Source organism: Carlito syrichta, unplaced genomic scaffold, assembly GCF_000164805.1.
Source record: "Carlito syrichta isolate Samal-C Ts95f unplaced genomic scaffold, Tarsius_syrichta-2.0.1 Scaffold311146, whole genome shotgun sequence".
NCBI classification, from domain to species: Eukaryota; Metazoa; Chordata; class Mammalia; order Primates; family Tarsiidae; genus Carlito; species Carlito syrichta.
In genome coordinates this window covers 117,200-130,032 of record NW_007255242.1, presented here as the reverse complement: position 1 = coordinate 130,032, position 12,833 = coordinate 117,200, and the positions used below count along the sequence as shown (strand labels likewise).

The 12,833-nt window shown below is 48.1% G+C and overlaps 1 protein-coding gene across 1 annotated transcript in view; it reads right to left on the bottom strand.

The window, feature by feature from the left end:
- Positions 1-2,927: 2,927 nt before the first annotated feature.
- The window catches only part of VWF (von Willebrand factor), a 118,103-nt gene continuing 108,197 nt past the window's right edge, over positions 2,928-12,833 (bottom strand). The window contains 5 exon segments of the mRNA XM_021717812.1: positions 2,928-3,253; positions 4,109-4,206; positions 6,426-6,465; positions 6,977-7,105; positions 7,767-7,865. Of these exon segments, the coding sequence (XP_021573487.1) occupies positions 3,065-3,253; positions 4,109-4,206; positions 6,426-6,465; positions 6,977-7,105; positions 7,767-7,865 (555 nt within the window). The 3' untranslated portion in view covers positions 2,928-3,064.

The window sequence follows — 12,833 nt, the reverse complement described above, 5'->3', positions numbered from 1 at the left end:
CTCGCGGCCGCGCGCGGACCCGGAGGCCCGGGGCTGTGGCGCCAGGCCAGGGCCCTCTTCGGGCCACTGCGAGTCCCCACGCTCACGCCTCCGCAGGCAGAGCCTCCTCTTCGTCAGACACCCCCCAGGGCTTTCCCCGCGGCAGCTCTTTTGACCCTCGCCACAAGTCCGGGAGCTGATGGCTGTGGGGTGCCCACTTTGCCGACCAGGAGACCGCAGGGTTGAGAGTCAAGTCAGCTGCCCCTGCCCGGGCCCGGCGGCCCAAAGCAGCCGGCCTGCCCTGGAACCTGTCGCGACCTGTCGCGACCTGCTGGGCATCCTTCTCCCCTAACAACGCCCTCCGTCCGCCCCCTTCCTTCCAGGACCTCTCTTCCTGCTTTTCAATCCCGGAAGCGTTTTCCAAATGCTCCTCGCATGGCCTTCCTTCACTCCCTTTCTCCTCTCCCTCCCGCGCTTCCTGCGTCCCTGTAGGCTCCTTGCCTGAGACTTTCCCCTAGAACACGCATCTGATCGGAGGGAGAGCGAGAAAGAGCACCCCTGGGACCGGTGCAGCCTCTGCCTTTGGGATACGTATACACAAAGGAACATGGCTGAGACACTCCGCGCACACACACACAGACACACGCACACACACACAGCCTCGACACCACTCTTTCTGCATCCTTGTTACCTAGCTCCCTACCATTGTTCATTTTGGGGGTTTTTTTCTTCAAAACATTCAAGGCCATGCGCCGTGGCTCACACCTGTAATCCCAGTACTTTGGGCGCCCAAAGCGGGAGGATGGCTTGAGCCCAGGAGTTCGAGGTCAGTCTGAGCAACGCAGTAAGATCCTACCTCTAAAACATAAAAATAAATTTAAAAAAAAAATGCAGTTTTCCTGGTTCCACTTTTTTCTTAACGGTGAAATGTCATATCAGTAAATATGAGAAGTGCAGGCTAGCAGGAAAATTGACAACCTAAGCTGAAGAGGTCACCTCCCGGAGGAATTTCTCTGTGGCTGAGCTTCCAGTAACACCTTGTCCCCAACTAGAGTGTTAGGAGATCAGTCAGAAGAGGGGCAGTCAGTTCCCTGTCCTGGGATCAGTTTCCTACCCAGAGAGACCCGAGAGGCTACTCAAAGCTGGGGACAGGGTGATGGGTGGAGAGGTGACAACCTCTGAATTATTCAGGAGTGCTGTAAACCTTCTCTCCGTTCTTCCTCCTTCCGTACCACCAAACGCCCCGCCAAGCCTACCCAACATAATCAGTGTCACTTTCCTTGAGGCTAACCCCAGGCAGTCCCACAGGGGTGGAGCCCTAGAAATATGTGGCAGTCACGGGTTCCAGGGGTGGCAAGAAACAAATCTGTAAGCGGCAGAGATGGATCATGTAGCTCTGGGGGAGAAGCTTGGGAGCTCCTGTCTAGGTGTCAAGGCACCAGGGTCTGAACCTGGCCCTGCCACTCCGCAGCTGTGCCACGTCTGGCAAGTCACTTGAGTTCTCTGAGCTGCTTTCATCATCTGTAAAGAGGTGGGGGAGGGACAGCCGGATGGATGACGTCTAAATCCTTCCCAGCCCCACCATCTGGTGCTTTCAAGGAGTTAAACAGCCCTCAGGTTAGAAGAGTTTGGAGTGGAAATCAATTCTCCATCAGTTCCTGTAGCACACCTAGGACATCCCCTCTGGTCTCACGGGCGCCCTCTCCCCAGCTACCGGCATGTCCGTGTCAGCTTTCCCCATAAGCTGTAAGGAAGGACGGTCTCCAACTGAGGGTGACAGCACCAGTTAGGGATGTGGGGACTAGGTGATGTTTGGTGTTATCTATGCCTCTTCCTCTGTCGCTAAAGGATGTCTGAGGTAGGTAGGGCCTCGGCATCCAGCAGAAAGCCCAAAAGAACCCCACCTTTCTGGCCCTCAGGATGAAGGAAATCCGGGATGCTCTGCTGTTTACGTAAGAGTTGCTCATCCTGCACATTGAGCCCTGATTTCCCCATTTTTATTCTTGTCACCTCTTGCGTTGTTATAGAGCCATTTCCAGCTACCTGAGGACTTTCAGGCTTTACTTGGGGCTAGGGTGGTTCATTCTCACAAGCCCATGAGCGGGACTGACGTTCTTGCTTTCCAGATGAGGAACGGAGTCCCGCAGCCATCGAGGGACTTGTTTGAGGCCACACAGTTGAGCAAGGACCGCTGTGGAGCCCAGATCTGCCTCCCAGTCTGGAGCTGGTCTCCTCATGCTCCCGCACCTGCTGGCAACCTGCTTCCGAGGAACTCCAAGTCCTCAGCACCTCTCCCTCCCACGGGGGCCACTAAGGGTGCACAGGAACTTTGCCAGCTGAGGATTCAGAGGAATCTTGCACCCTGGTCACGTCTTCACGCTGTCGGCCACTAAATGGCCAGCCGTGTCTATCTCAGCACCTCTCTGCTGTGCTCAGAGGCCCCTCGCTGCAGAGATTTTAGAAGCCAGTGCTCCTAAATGAGTCTTTTTGACCTCAGGCCCCTGGACTGGGTTTGTGAGGAGGCCTAACCCCACTTGTCCCCAGAGGTTGGCCGTGCCTCCCGCTTCCAAAGGAGGCCTGGACTTCCTCAGAACCGGTCTCAGAGCTCAGCCCCAGCCTACAGTTGCCATCTTGAGACCCATCTTGGCCAGGCGTGGTGGCCTATAATCCAGCACTTTGGGAGGCCAAGGCAGGAGGTTCGCTTGAACCCAGGAGTTTGACGCCAGCCTAAGCAACAGAGCAAGACCTCGTCTCTACAGAAAAGTCAAAAAATTAGCTGGGCATGGTGGTGCACGCCTACAGTCCCAGCTACTCCGGAGGCTGAGGTGGGAGGATCACCTGAGCTCAGGAGGCCAAGTTTGCCACGAGTAGTGACCACACCACTACCCTTCAGCCTGAGCGACAGGGTGAGACCCCGGCTCAAAAAAAAGACACATCTTAAGACCAGCAGCCTTGTAAAAGATGAGCACTCAGCCTTTATTGGGGACGCCAGGGCACAAGAGCAGAGGAGACAGCGGACTGCGGGCACCAGGGCTGGTCGTGCCAAGGTGAGCGGCCGTGGGCACACGCGGTGGCAGTGCCCGCCTCACTTGCTGCACTTCCTGAGGGAGCATTTGCACTGCAAGGCATTGAGGACCTCGTGGTACACGACGGAGCCGTTGGTACAGCGCAGGGGCACATGCATGGGCTCCGTCCGCGTGGGCGAACAGCAAGAGCACTGGTCCTGCACGTCCTCGGTGTCGATGGAGTACACGGCCTTGCTGGCACATTTGCCCTGCAAGAGAGTAGAGGGGGCGGGCACAGTCATGGTGGGAAGCCCACCTAGGTGGGCTCTAGGGCAGCCCGCCTCCTCCCTCCCCGCTCCTCGCAGGGCCGGCCTCGCCTGGCCCAGGATAGCTAGGCAATGTATAAATGGAGATCGCAGGGAAGTCTGCCGTGCCCTTTATTCCATGGCTCTATCATACCCAGATCCCTCTGGCTGCAATTTTCATGCTTGTTAATGCATAAAACATTTTATGCATGTTTTACACATGCAAGTTTTATGCCCATTTACTGATTTCAGGAATCATAGCCCCCATCTCCCATAAATAACTCTCCATTCTCTTGAAAGGATTTGTTGAGTCCTCAGTTTGTTTGTTTGTTTGTTTCTTCCTCCTGGGATCAAAAGTTCCAAGTTACTTCAATAAAACATTTACTTTAAAAAAAATGCTTCCAGGCCATGTGTAGTGGTTCACTCCTATAGTTTCAGCATTTGGGGAGGCCAAGGAGGAAGGATCACTTGAGCCCAGGAGTTCCAGACCAGCCTGGGCAATACAGCAAGACTCTGTTTCTATAATAATTTTTTTTTAATTAGCAAGGCGTGGTGGTACATGCCTGTAATCCCAGCTACCCAGAAGGCTGAGATGAAGGATGGTTTGAGCCCAGGAGTTGGAGGCTGCAGTGAGCCATGACTGTAGCCAGCCTGGACAACAAGGTGAGGCCCAGTCTCTAACATTAAGGGGCAGAAAAATGCTTCCGGTCTCTTTTCCTGCTCCCTGTGAATTTTCCAGATCCTTCCGGAATCTAACTAAAGAGATGTGTCCAAACAAGCCAGTCCCCACCCAGGCCTTATTGAAGCCAGAGCCCTTACCTGGCAGTAGTGGATGTCTACTTCCTCTTCGGACTTACAGCTTCCCACCTTGACGTATTGCAGCCTGGCAGTGATGTCTTTACAATCGGGCTCCTCACCTGCAGAACGGGTGGGAGGTGGAACTTGGGGACTGGCTGGGGCTCTGGGAAACACTGGTCAGTCCCAGTGCCCTCTCTGGGCTGCACATGGGTCCATCTCACAGTAAACAAACAACCAAGCCAGCCTCGGGGAGGGAATTATTTTCCCTGGGTCACCTCTGCTGCTTCTGGCCCTTCAGATGCAGAGATACAGTAATTGTGGGGCTTAATTCACTTCATGGGACAATGTTAATTGCAGGAAGAGCCTGGAGTCACCCTGCTTTGGGGATGTGGATGGATGAGACTTCCTTTTACATTATTGTGACTCTTAAAAATCATAATGGCTAAAGCTACCCTCTTGTGCATAAAACTATTTCCAGAAGCTAATGGGAAACCAAGTAGCCATAAATATAATTATTATCTCCGCATCCTTGCCTTTGGGTAAGAGAAAAGAAAAATGTGCCACATAAGGGCACTGAGTCCTCAGATTGTTTGCGTGTTTGTTTTTGTTTTTTTCCCCTCCTAGGATCAAAAGTTTCCAGTTGTTTCAAAACAACATTTACTTAAAAAAAAAAAAAGGCTTCCAGGCTAGGTGTGGTGGCTCCCGCCTGAATCCCAGCATTTTGGGGAGGCTGAGGAGGGAGGATCACTTGAGCCCATAAGTTCGTGCTCCTATGGGCACCCAGAGAATTCCTGGGTGCCTTTGTGAAGTCCCTTCTTTAAGTGCTGCTGTCTCCAGGTCCCCGGCATAAGTTTCCTTACATGCAGGGTATTCGCTCCATTCCGATCTGACTCTCCCCTTGACCCCCAGAGAATCCAAAGATTTAAGGCCAGCTCACCACCCCCACACCTGAATGCTGGGAGTTTTCCATTCCTGAAGGCTAAATCCACCCTAACTACATATTCGTCTGCCTCCCAATTTCCAGATAATTTCATCTGAAAGGAAAAGCCTGCCAACTACATTGAGAGGAAGAATAAGAAAAACATATTTAGGTCAACAAACTATATTATGTCTCTGTAGGTTTAAGTCCCTGAGTCCGGCGTATTTTCCTTATACGGGTCCCAAAGGCTCCTGAACGCACTGACCAACAAAAGCCCCTTGTTGGTGGTTTTATAAGTAACCGTCTCAACCAATTCCCCATGCAATGTGTCTAGAGACAATTCATATTCTCTGATGGTGTCCTGACTTCACCTTCTGAAGCCATTTAGATGGGAAGCACAGAAAGCAATGCTCACAGAATGTCTCCTCAATCTGTGATTGAGCAATTACAGAGGCTGTCACAGTATACAATCAAGAGTCAGAGTATACAATCAAGAAAAGAATGGATGATTGAACCCTGAAAGTATGTAGGTGTTCACTCTTTCTCTACCTGCAAATAAGCCGTGTGCCTGTGACCCCCCTCCAAAAAAAACCCCTAAAAACTAAAAATATTAGTCCAGACAAGCCACTCTATGTCCAGAAAACGTAGCATTCGCATTGGGATCCAGAGAGTGACCTGTGAAGACAGTCTGATATGCAGACATGTGAGCTGCATCTCCACAGGCACGGCTCCAGGCAAGTAGAGCCAATCTGTGTGTCCTAACTGCAGGGCCAGCAGGGGCCCAGAGTGAAGAAGGGAGGGGATAAACTCAGGCCAGCCTATGAGCTCTTGAGAGGGAACCCCAGGTCCTCTGAGGCCCCCACAGGACACGGGAGGGTTACTGTCAGCCAGTGGGTGGTTTCCCTTGATCTTTGAGATGGCTGTAACATACTCATGACTAGGTTCGGGCTAAGTGTCTGCTCTGTGAAGACCGCGGCTCAAGGATGCCTGTCTTCCATGAGCTACGGCTGGAGGGGAAGACCTTCTCCCACGACAGCCCTGTGAGAAGCCAAAGCCCCCGTGGGCGGAACGGTGCAGGAGAGGCCAGAGACCCTGAAGCGTTTGGGGAAAAGGGAGGGGAGATGCCTCCATGGACATTTGAAAGGGGGCTTGAGCAGAGGGCATTAAACTAAAATGTCTCATGGCATCCAGGGAGGGAAGGTTATTCCCGGCAAGACTGGTCAATAATCAAGAAATCTCTCTGGGGGCACCCCTTTGGGTCCCCTCCCACTGTGGGAGCTTTTCTGTCCTCTCAATAAATCCTGCTTTCAAAAAAGACAGAAAGAAAGAAATCTCTCTGGAATAAAGCATGCTTCAAAGAACAGTCACTGGGCTGGGTCTAATGGGCTTCGAGGGGAAAAATATTAGTAATGTACTCACATGTATCACAACAGGTACCTGGAATTTTCATAATTTTCCCCTAAGAAAACAGCAAAGTCCCAAATTAGACACAAAGAGTACACAGTAGACAGCTTTCAGGCTACTCCAAGCCAGTTTCTAGCTCTGAACTCACAACCCTGACCTCAAGTCTCCACTGTGCTTTTCCATCACAAATGTGGGCAGAATGAACGCCCCCACCCGACCAAACTCAAATGATTTTGAATATTCTGACTTCTCTTCAACAGGTCGTCCAGATCCTCATTCCCAGGGAGGCTGGAAATCAGGAGAGCTCGCATTTTCCTGTTCAAGGATCACAAAGTCAGCCTCCCTCAAGGAAAAGACGGTTTTAAAGCATTTTATAAGGCAGAGAATTTGTCTCTCCACTTGGCTTCGATTCTGCAATCTCGCTGATTCTCAAACTAGGTCAGAGATCCGCCCTGGACCTGGGGAACGTCAGAGCTGGGCCACAGGATGTTCAGAAGGGCCCTATTCTTGGAGTCAAAGATGAGGACAGTTAAGAAGAAGGCAGCGTCTCAGCTGCAACTACTCACTCCCTCGGCCAGACACTTGTGCTCATCAAAGGGCGGGCAGCCCGTGACTCTCTTCTCCCAGATATACTCTCCTCTCTCATTGGCCCTGCAGAAGTGACTGTCACAGCCGTCCTGGAACGTCTCATCGCGCTGAAAGGAAAGAGGGGGAGTGGGTAGAGCAAATTCAAAGATGGCATTTGGGTTGCAAAGCCACTGCAATTCATGGCCTCGGTCCCTTGGAGTTACGGAAGCTCAATGGAGAACTTTGGAACAAAAATGAGACCGGTGTGTCAAGTCCCCACTCCAGAAGAGGAGTCCCAGTTTCACAAGTTCTTTACTATGAACAGGGCTGCATAAAAGGAGAGAGTCCTCAGACTCTTCTGACCCCTTAAATCCTTAGTGGATTGAGACTTAGCCATGGCAAATGGCTAATCAATAACCAGACTAGAGATGAAACAGGGCACCACTTCCCAGCTCCCACCTGCGGGCTCTGGCCTTCATAGATGGGCATTTCTTTCACCCTGATGTCCTGTCCAGGCTCCCAGACTCTCAGGCTACTGAAAATCTTAGCGCTCAACCAACTCCAAATCATGTATACCAACTACATGCTTGCCAAGAATAGCAACAAAATAACAAAATCAAAGAGAAAATCTGTGCTTTCTATGTCATCCATCTTTTCTTTATGAAATCAGAAAGAAGTGGAAGAAGAAGACAATATTGAACCAGACTTAGCCCCTGTCTCTTGAAGATTGCAAAATTGGAAGTGAGACGGTGAGCTGAGAGGGAGCCATCAAGTTCAGCTTAGCCCTACCTTCAAGGTCATGATCTGTCCTCCTCTCAGCTGAATGGTGCAGGCCGTAGGCAAACATCTCCCACAACATTCTCCTTGGTTCTTCTCTTCCTTGTAATCCTGTAGCCAGGGAGAAAAAAGCAGACACAGTTCATATCCCCAGAACATCCCAATTATAAGTAGGGTTACCTTGGCAGCCTCTTCCATCTCTCCTACCCAGCATTTTCACAAGAGTTTTAAAAGTCAACATCCGGCCGGGCTCGGTGGCTCAGCCTGTCATCCCAGCATTTTGGGAGGCCAAGGCGAGTGGGTTGCCTGAGCCTGCAGGTTCAAGACCAGCCCAGGTGACGTGGTGAGACCTCGTCTCTACAATGAATCAAAAATTAGCTGGGCGTGGTAGCACACCTCTATAGTTCCAGTTACTTGGAAGAATCGCCAGAGCCCAGCAGGTCGACGCTGACAGGGCTGTGAGTGTGACACTGCACTCCAGCCTGGGCAACAGCGTGGGACTTCGACTCAACAACAACAAAAAAGTCAACATCCGACTTTAACCTGCTTTTGCTGGTTCTCAATCCCCTAGATAGCATTTCTTCCCTCCACATATATGAATCTCACTCAAGCTATAGTAGCCAAACCTATTAAATGAGACCTCTTCCCTGAGCTCCAGACCTATAAACTCAATTGTTTCCTGGACAACTGTTTATTTTATTGTCATCCTGAAACCTACATCTAAAAGTAAACTTGATTTTGGCCCTAAATGTCATCCTTCTCCAGTCTTCCTAATTTTGATAAATACTGTCCTCACCCAGTTGCTCAGATCAGAAATCTGGGAGTTGTCCTTGACTCCTTCCTCTCTCTCACCCCTACTCATCACCAAATCGTACCCAAAATGTATCTCAAACTCATTCACTGCTCATCACAACCAGGATCTTCCATCATCATCTAGTCTAAAGCAACCATCTTCTACCATAGCCCTCCACTCTTGCCCCCCTGCATCTTCCAGAATGGCCTTCCTGAAACATAAGTCTACTGGACTCCGGTGTGGCCATGTGCTCTCTGAGCTATGGCTGTTGCCACGCTTGCCGGCTCCGGCCCCCTTCCCCACCTTGGGGAGGTGAAACTTCTTTCTCCCTTCTCTTTCTCTCTCTTACTTTTAAATAAACTTCTTTTTTTAACCTCAAAAAAAAAAAAAAAATAAAATAAAACATAAATCTAGAAATGCCATTCTCCTAGCTTAAAAACCCTCGATGCAGTTCTGCTTCTAGTAATGGCCCAGTGGCTTAACCTCCTGAAGATGACATTTATCTCCTGAAGATGACATTTATAAACTACTGGCAAAATATGTAAAACAATTGTTTAAAGGCACTGGAGGATGGCCTAAATCAGGAATGAACTGAAGATTATTTGATACATGAAAGAAGGAACCATAATGAACAAGATTCATGTTTAAGTGGCTTTTCCCATGCGGGCAGTCCATATGGCACTGGGCAGCTGGAACTCAGGTAACAAATTGTAGTTGTATTTGTCTGAAGACTCAGAAGACAGAGTTTAGAACTGCTAAGTGACTAGAAACTAAAGCGGCAAACCTCAGAAAAGAGGAATTTGTAGAGAGGAAGCCCTCAAATCTGCATATAAATGCCTCTTTAGGGTGTGTGGTTAACCCCTTAATTATGTCTATAGCCGGCTTGGTGGCTCAGCCTGTAATCCCTTGCCTTGGGAGGCTGAGGTGAGTGAATTGCCTGAGCCCGTGGGTTTGAGACCCGCCTGGGCAACTTGGTGAGACCTCATCTCTACAATAAATTTTTTAAAAAATTAGCTGGGCGTGGTAGCACGCGCCTGTAGTTCCAGCTACTCGGAAGGCTGAGGCGGAAGGATCGCCGGAGCCCAGCAGGTCGAGGCTGTGGTGACCGGGAGCAGCCACTGCACTCCAGTCTGGTTGACAGAGTGAGACTCCCACTCAAAAAAAAAAAAAAAAATAGGGAAAAGTTTAAAGAATAAGTCTATAACCAAAGACAATATGTGTGTACAGCTGTGAAATGTGTTTGTGTTTTAAGCTAAGTGTGACTACAAGAATCAAAACTTTTAAATTTTTAAAAGCTTGTGAAGTAAAACTGTTATGGTAAGTTAAGGTCAATGTATTCTTGAAGATAGAAAGCTCTTTTTTAAAAAACTGCGTGTGGCCTACAAGTACAGTGTTAATAAGATCTACAGGAATGCCAAAGGCCTTTCATATTCACCCACCACTTACCCGTGATTCATGCAAAATGCTTCTAGTCCTTCACACTCCACTCATGTACAGACTTATGTAGGTGTGCCATTTTTTATCTTTCATCTGTATTTTTACTACACCTTTTCTATGTCTGGATACACAGATAACACTGTGGTACAATTGCCTCCAACACTGAGGACGGTAACATGCCGTACGGGTCTGTAGCTCAGGAACAATAGGTGAACCCGTACAGCTTAGGTACGTATAGACTATACCATCCAGGTTAGTGTAACTACATGCTGTGATGTTCGTGCAATAAATCACCCAATGATGCATTTCTCAGTGCATAGCCGCACTGTTAAGCATACATAGGACTACGTGCAATTAGACTCTCAGAAAGCAAGAGAGAAAAAAGAGAAAAGAAAAAAAAACCTAAAGAAATAATAACTAAAATGTTTCCCAGTTCGCTCAAAAGGTCAACCCGAAGATTCAGAAAGCTCTATGAATCCAAAGCATGAAGAAAACGACTCAAAAGCATCTGCTCAAACTTCTGAAAACTAAAGATAAAGGAAAACTGTTAAAAGCAGCCAACAGAAGGGCGTGAAATGCACGCAGAAGAGCAATAAAGATGGCAGTGGATTTGTGATCAGAAACAACACGAGACAGAAGACAATGGAACACATTTGAAGGGATGAAATGCTTTAAAATGTTAACCTAGAACTCCATATTCGATAAATGAAGGAAAAAGAAAGACGTTTTCAGACATATGAAATCTGAGAAACGTGCTGCCATCTGGCCCACGCTAAAAGTTCTTCTTTAGGCTGCAGGGAAACGATAAAACGTGGAGATTCAGATATACAAGAAGGAGAGCACGGGAAATTATCAGTATGTAGGCAAATATATGAGTTTTTTTTAGCTCTGTCCTATAACTCTATATAAGAAAACTGACTGTTTAAAACAAAAATAATGCTGGGCATTGTGGCTCATGCCAAGGCAGAAGGATCATTTGAGACCAGGAGCTTGAGATGAGCCTGGGGTATGGAACGGGACACTCCATCTCTACAAGTGATAATAATAAATAAAGCAAAAATAATAATAATGCTTTGTGTGATTTATCTCTTCTGATTTAGAAGCAAATTATATGCTAGCAAAAGCACAAAGAATAGGAAAAAGAGTACATTACACAAGAGATGGTACCTTATTAACTCACAGTAGACTATGATAAGCCAAGGATGCACATTGTAATCTCTAGAGTAGTCGCTAAAATAGTGATATGAAGAAATAGAGCTCAAAGGCGAGTAGAGAAGATAAAATACTAAAAAAAAAAATTAAAATTAAAGAGCTCCTCCAGTCCCAGGTGCTTCAGGAGCCGCGGGTTACGGTGCAGACACGGCCAGGTCCAAGAACCGTACTACACACAACTAGTTCCGAAAATGGCACAGAAATGGCAACAAGAAACCCCTATCACAAAGATACGAGTCTCTTAAGGGGGTGGACCCCAAGTTCCCGAGGAACATGAGCTTTGCCAAGAAGTAAAACAAGAAGGGTCATATACGAGCCAACAACGCCAAGGCCATGAGCGCACATGCTGAGGCTGTCAAGGCCCTCGTGAAGCCCAAGGAGGTTAAGCCCAAGATCCCAAAGGGTCCTAGCCACAAGCTTACTCAACTTGCATACATTGCCCACCCCAAGCCTGGGAAGTGTATTCGTGCCCGTATTGCCAAGGGCCTCAGGCTCTGCTGGCCAAAGGCCAAGGATCAAACTAAGGTCCCGGCTGCAGCTTCACCTGCAACTCCAGCTTCAGTTCCAACTCCTGCTCAGGCTCCCAAAGGTGCCCAGACCCCCATAAAGGCCCCAGAGTAGAGGCCCCTGTCTGCCAATGTGAGGACAGAAGCACTGGCTTGACTCCCAGGCTGCTGTCTGCATGGGGCTGGTGTCCTCCTGTGCTATTTGTACAAATAAACCTGAGGCAGGATTTGTGAAAGAAAAAGGAAGGAAGGAAGGGAGGGAGGGAGGGAGGGAGGGAGGGAGGAAGAGAGGAAACAAAACTCAATTGCAACCAAAAGACGACAGAATAGAATTAACAGTAGAACAAGTATCTATTGGGAGCCAACCACGGAGGCCCACCTGAACGTCAGGGGTCAAGGTGGGCTGTGGACCCTGAGACCACTAGGATGTGTTCAGGAACCGTTGGCCCATTCCCTCCTTCTTTTTTGCCATTTAGCACGTCTCATTAGAAGGAACTTTGATGACCTAGGCATGAAGCTCTGAGAGTTCAACAGGGACGGCTTACTTTAGGAGTCCATCGTTCCCGTTTCTCACAGACTGCAGTTTCAGCTTTAAACTTAACACAGTTCAAACTCAGGTCACATTTGGGAGCCTTTAATATGGTACAAGTTTCTTTATAAGATTTAAACGCATATTTGTAGAATTAGTATATACATATGGAGAGTTGTCTTCAACTTTAGATGGTATAGATGATTATCTAGAGTTACCAGAAATGGCCCAGCACGAACTTTGGACTGGGTCACATTCCTAAGGGCCCAGCGTGTAACTTGGACTGAGCTGCGTTCTTTTAAACTGGTTTTAGCTACACTTAGTGTAGGGCTTTTTACTTATTATAGAAATTGAATTTATTTTATTCATAAAAAGTATTGTAGAATAGGTTATACTACATCAGTGAATTATGTTAGTTCAAGCATGATTAAACATGATATTTTGAGGTTTCATAAGAATACAGCTAACTTTAGAAATTTCATTGTTTCCATTTTCTATATTTGCGATTTTGGCTTTAATACAATGTACAGTTTATATTTGGGTTTTATTTTAGAAGCTTTATTGCTGATGATCAGCTTTATATATTAGGATTAGGAATTAGA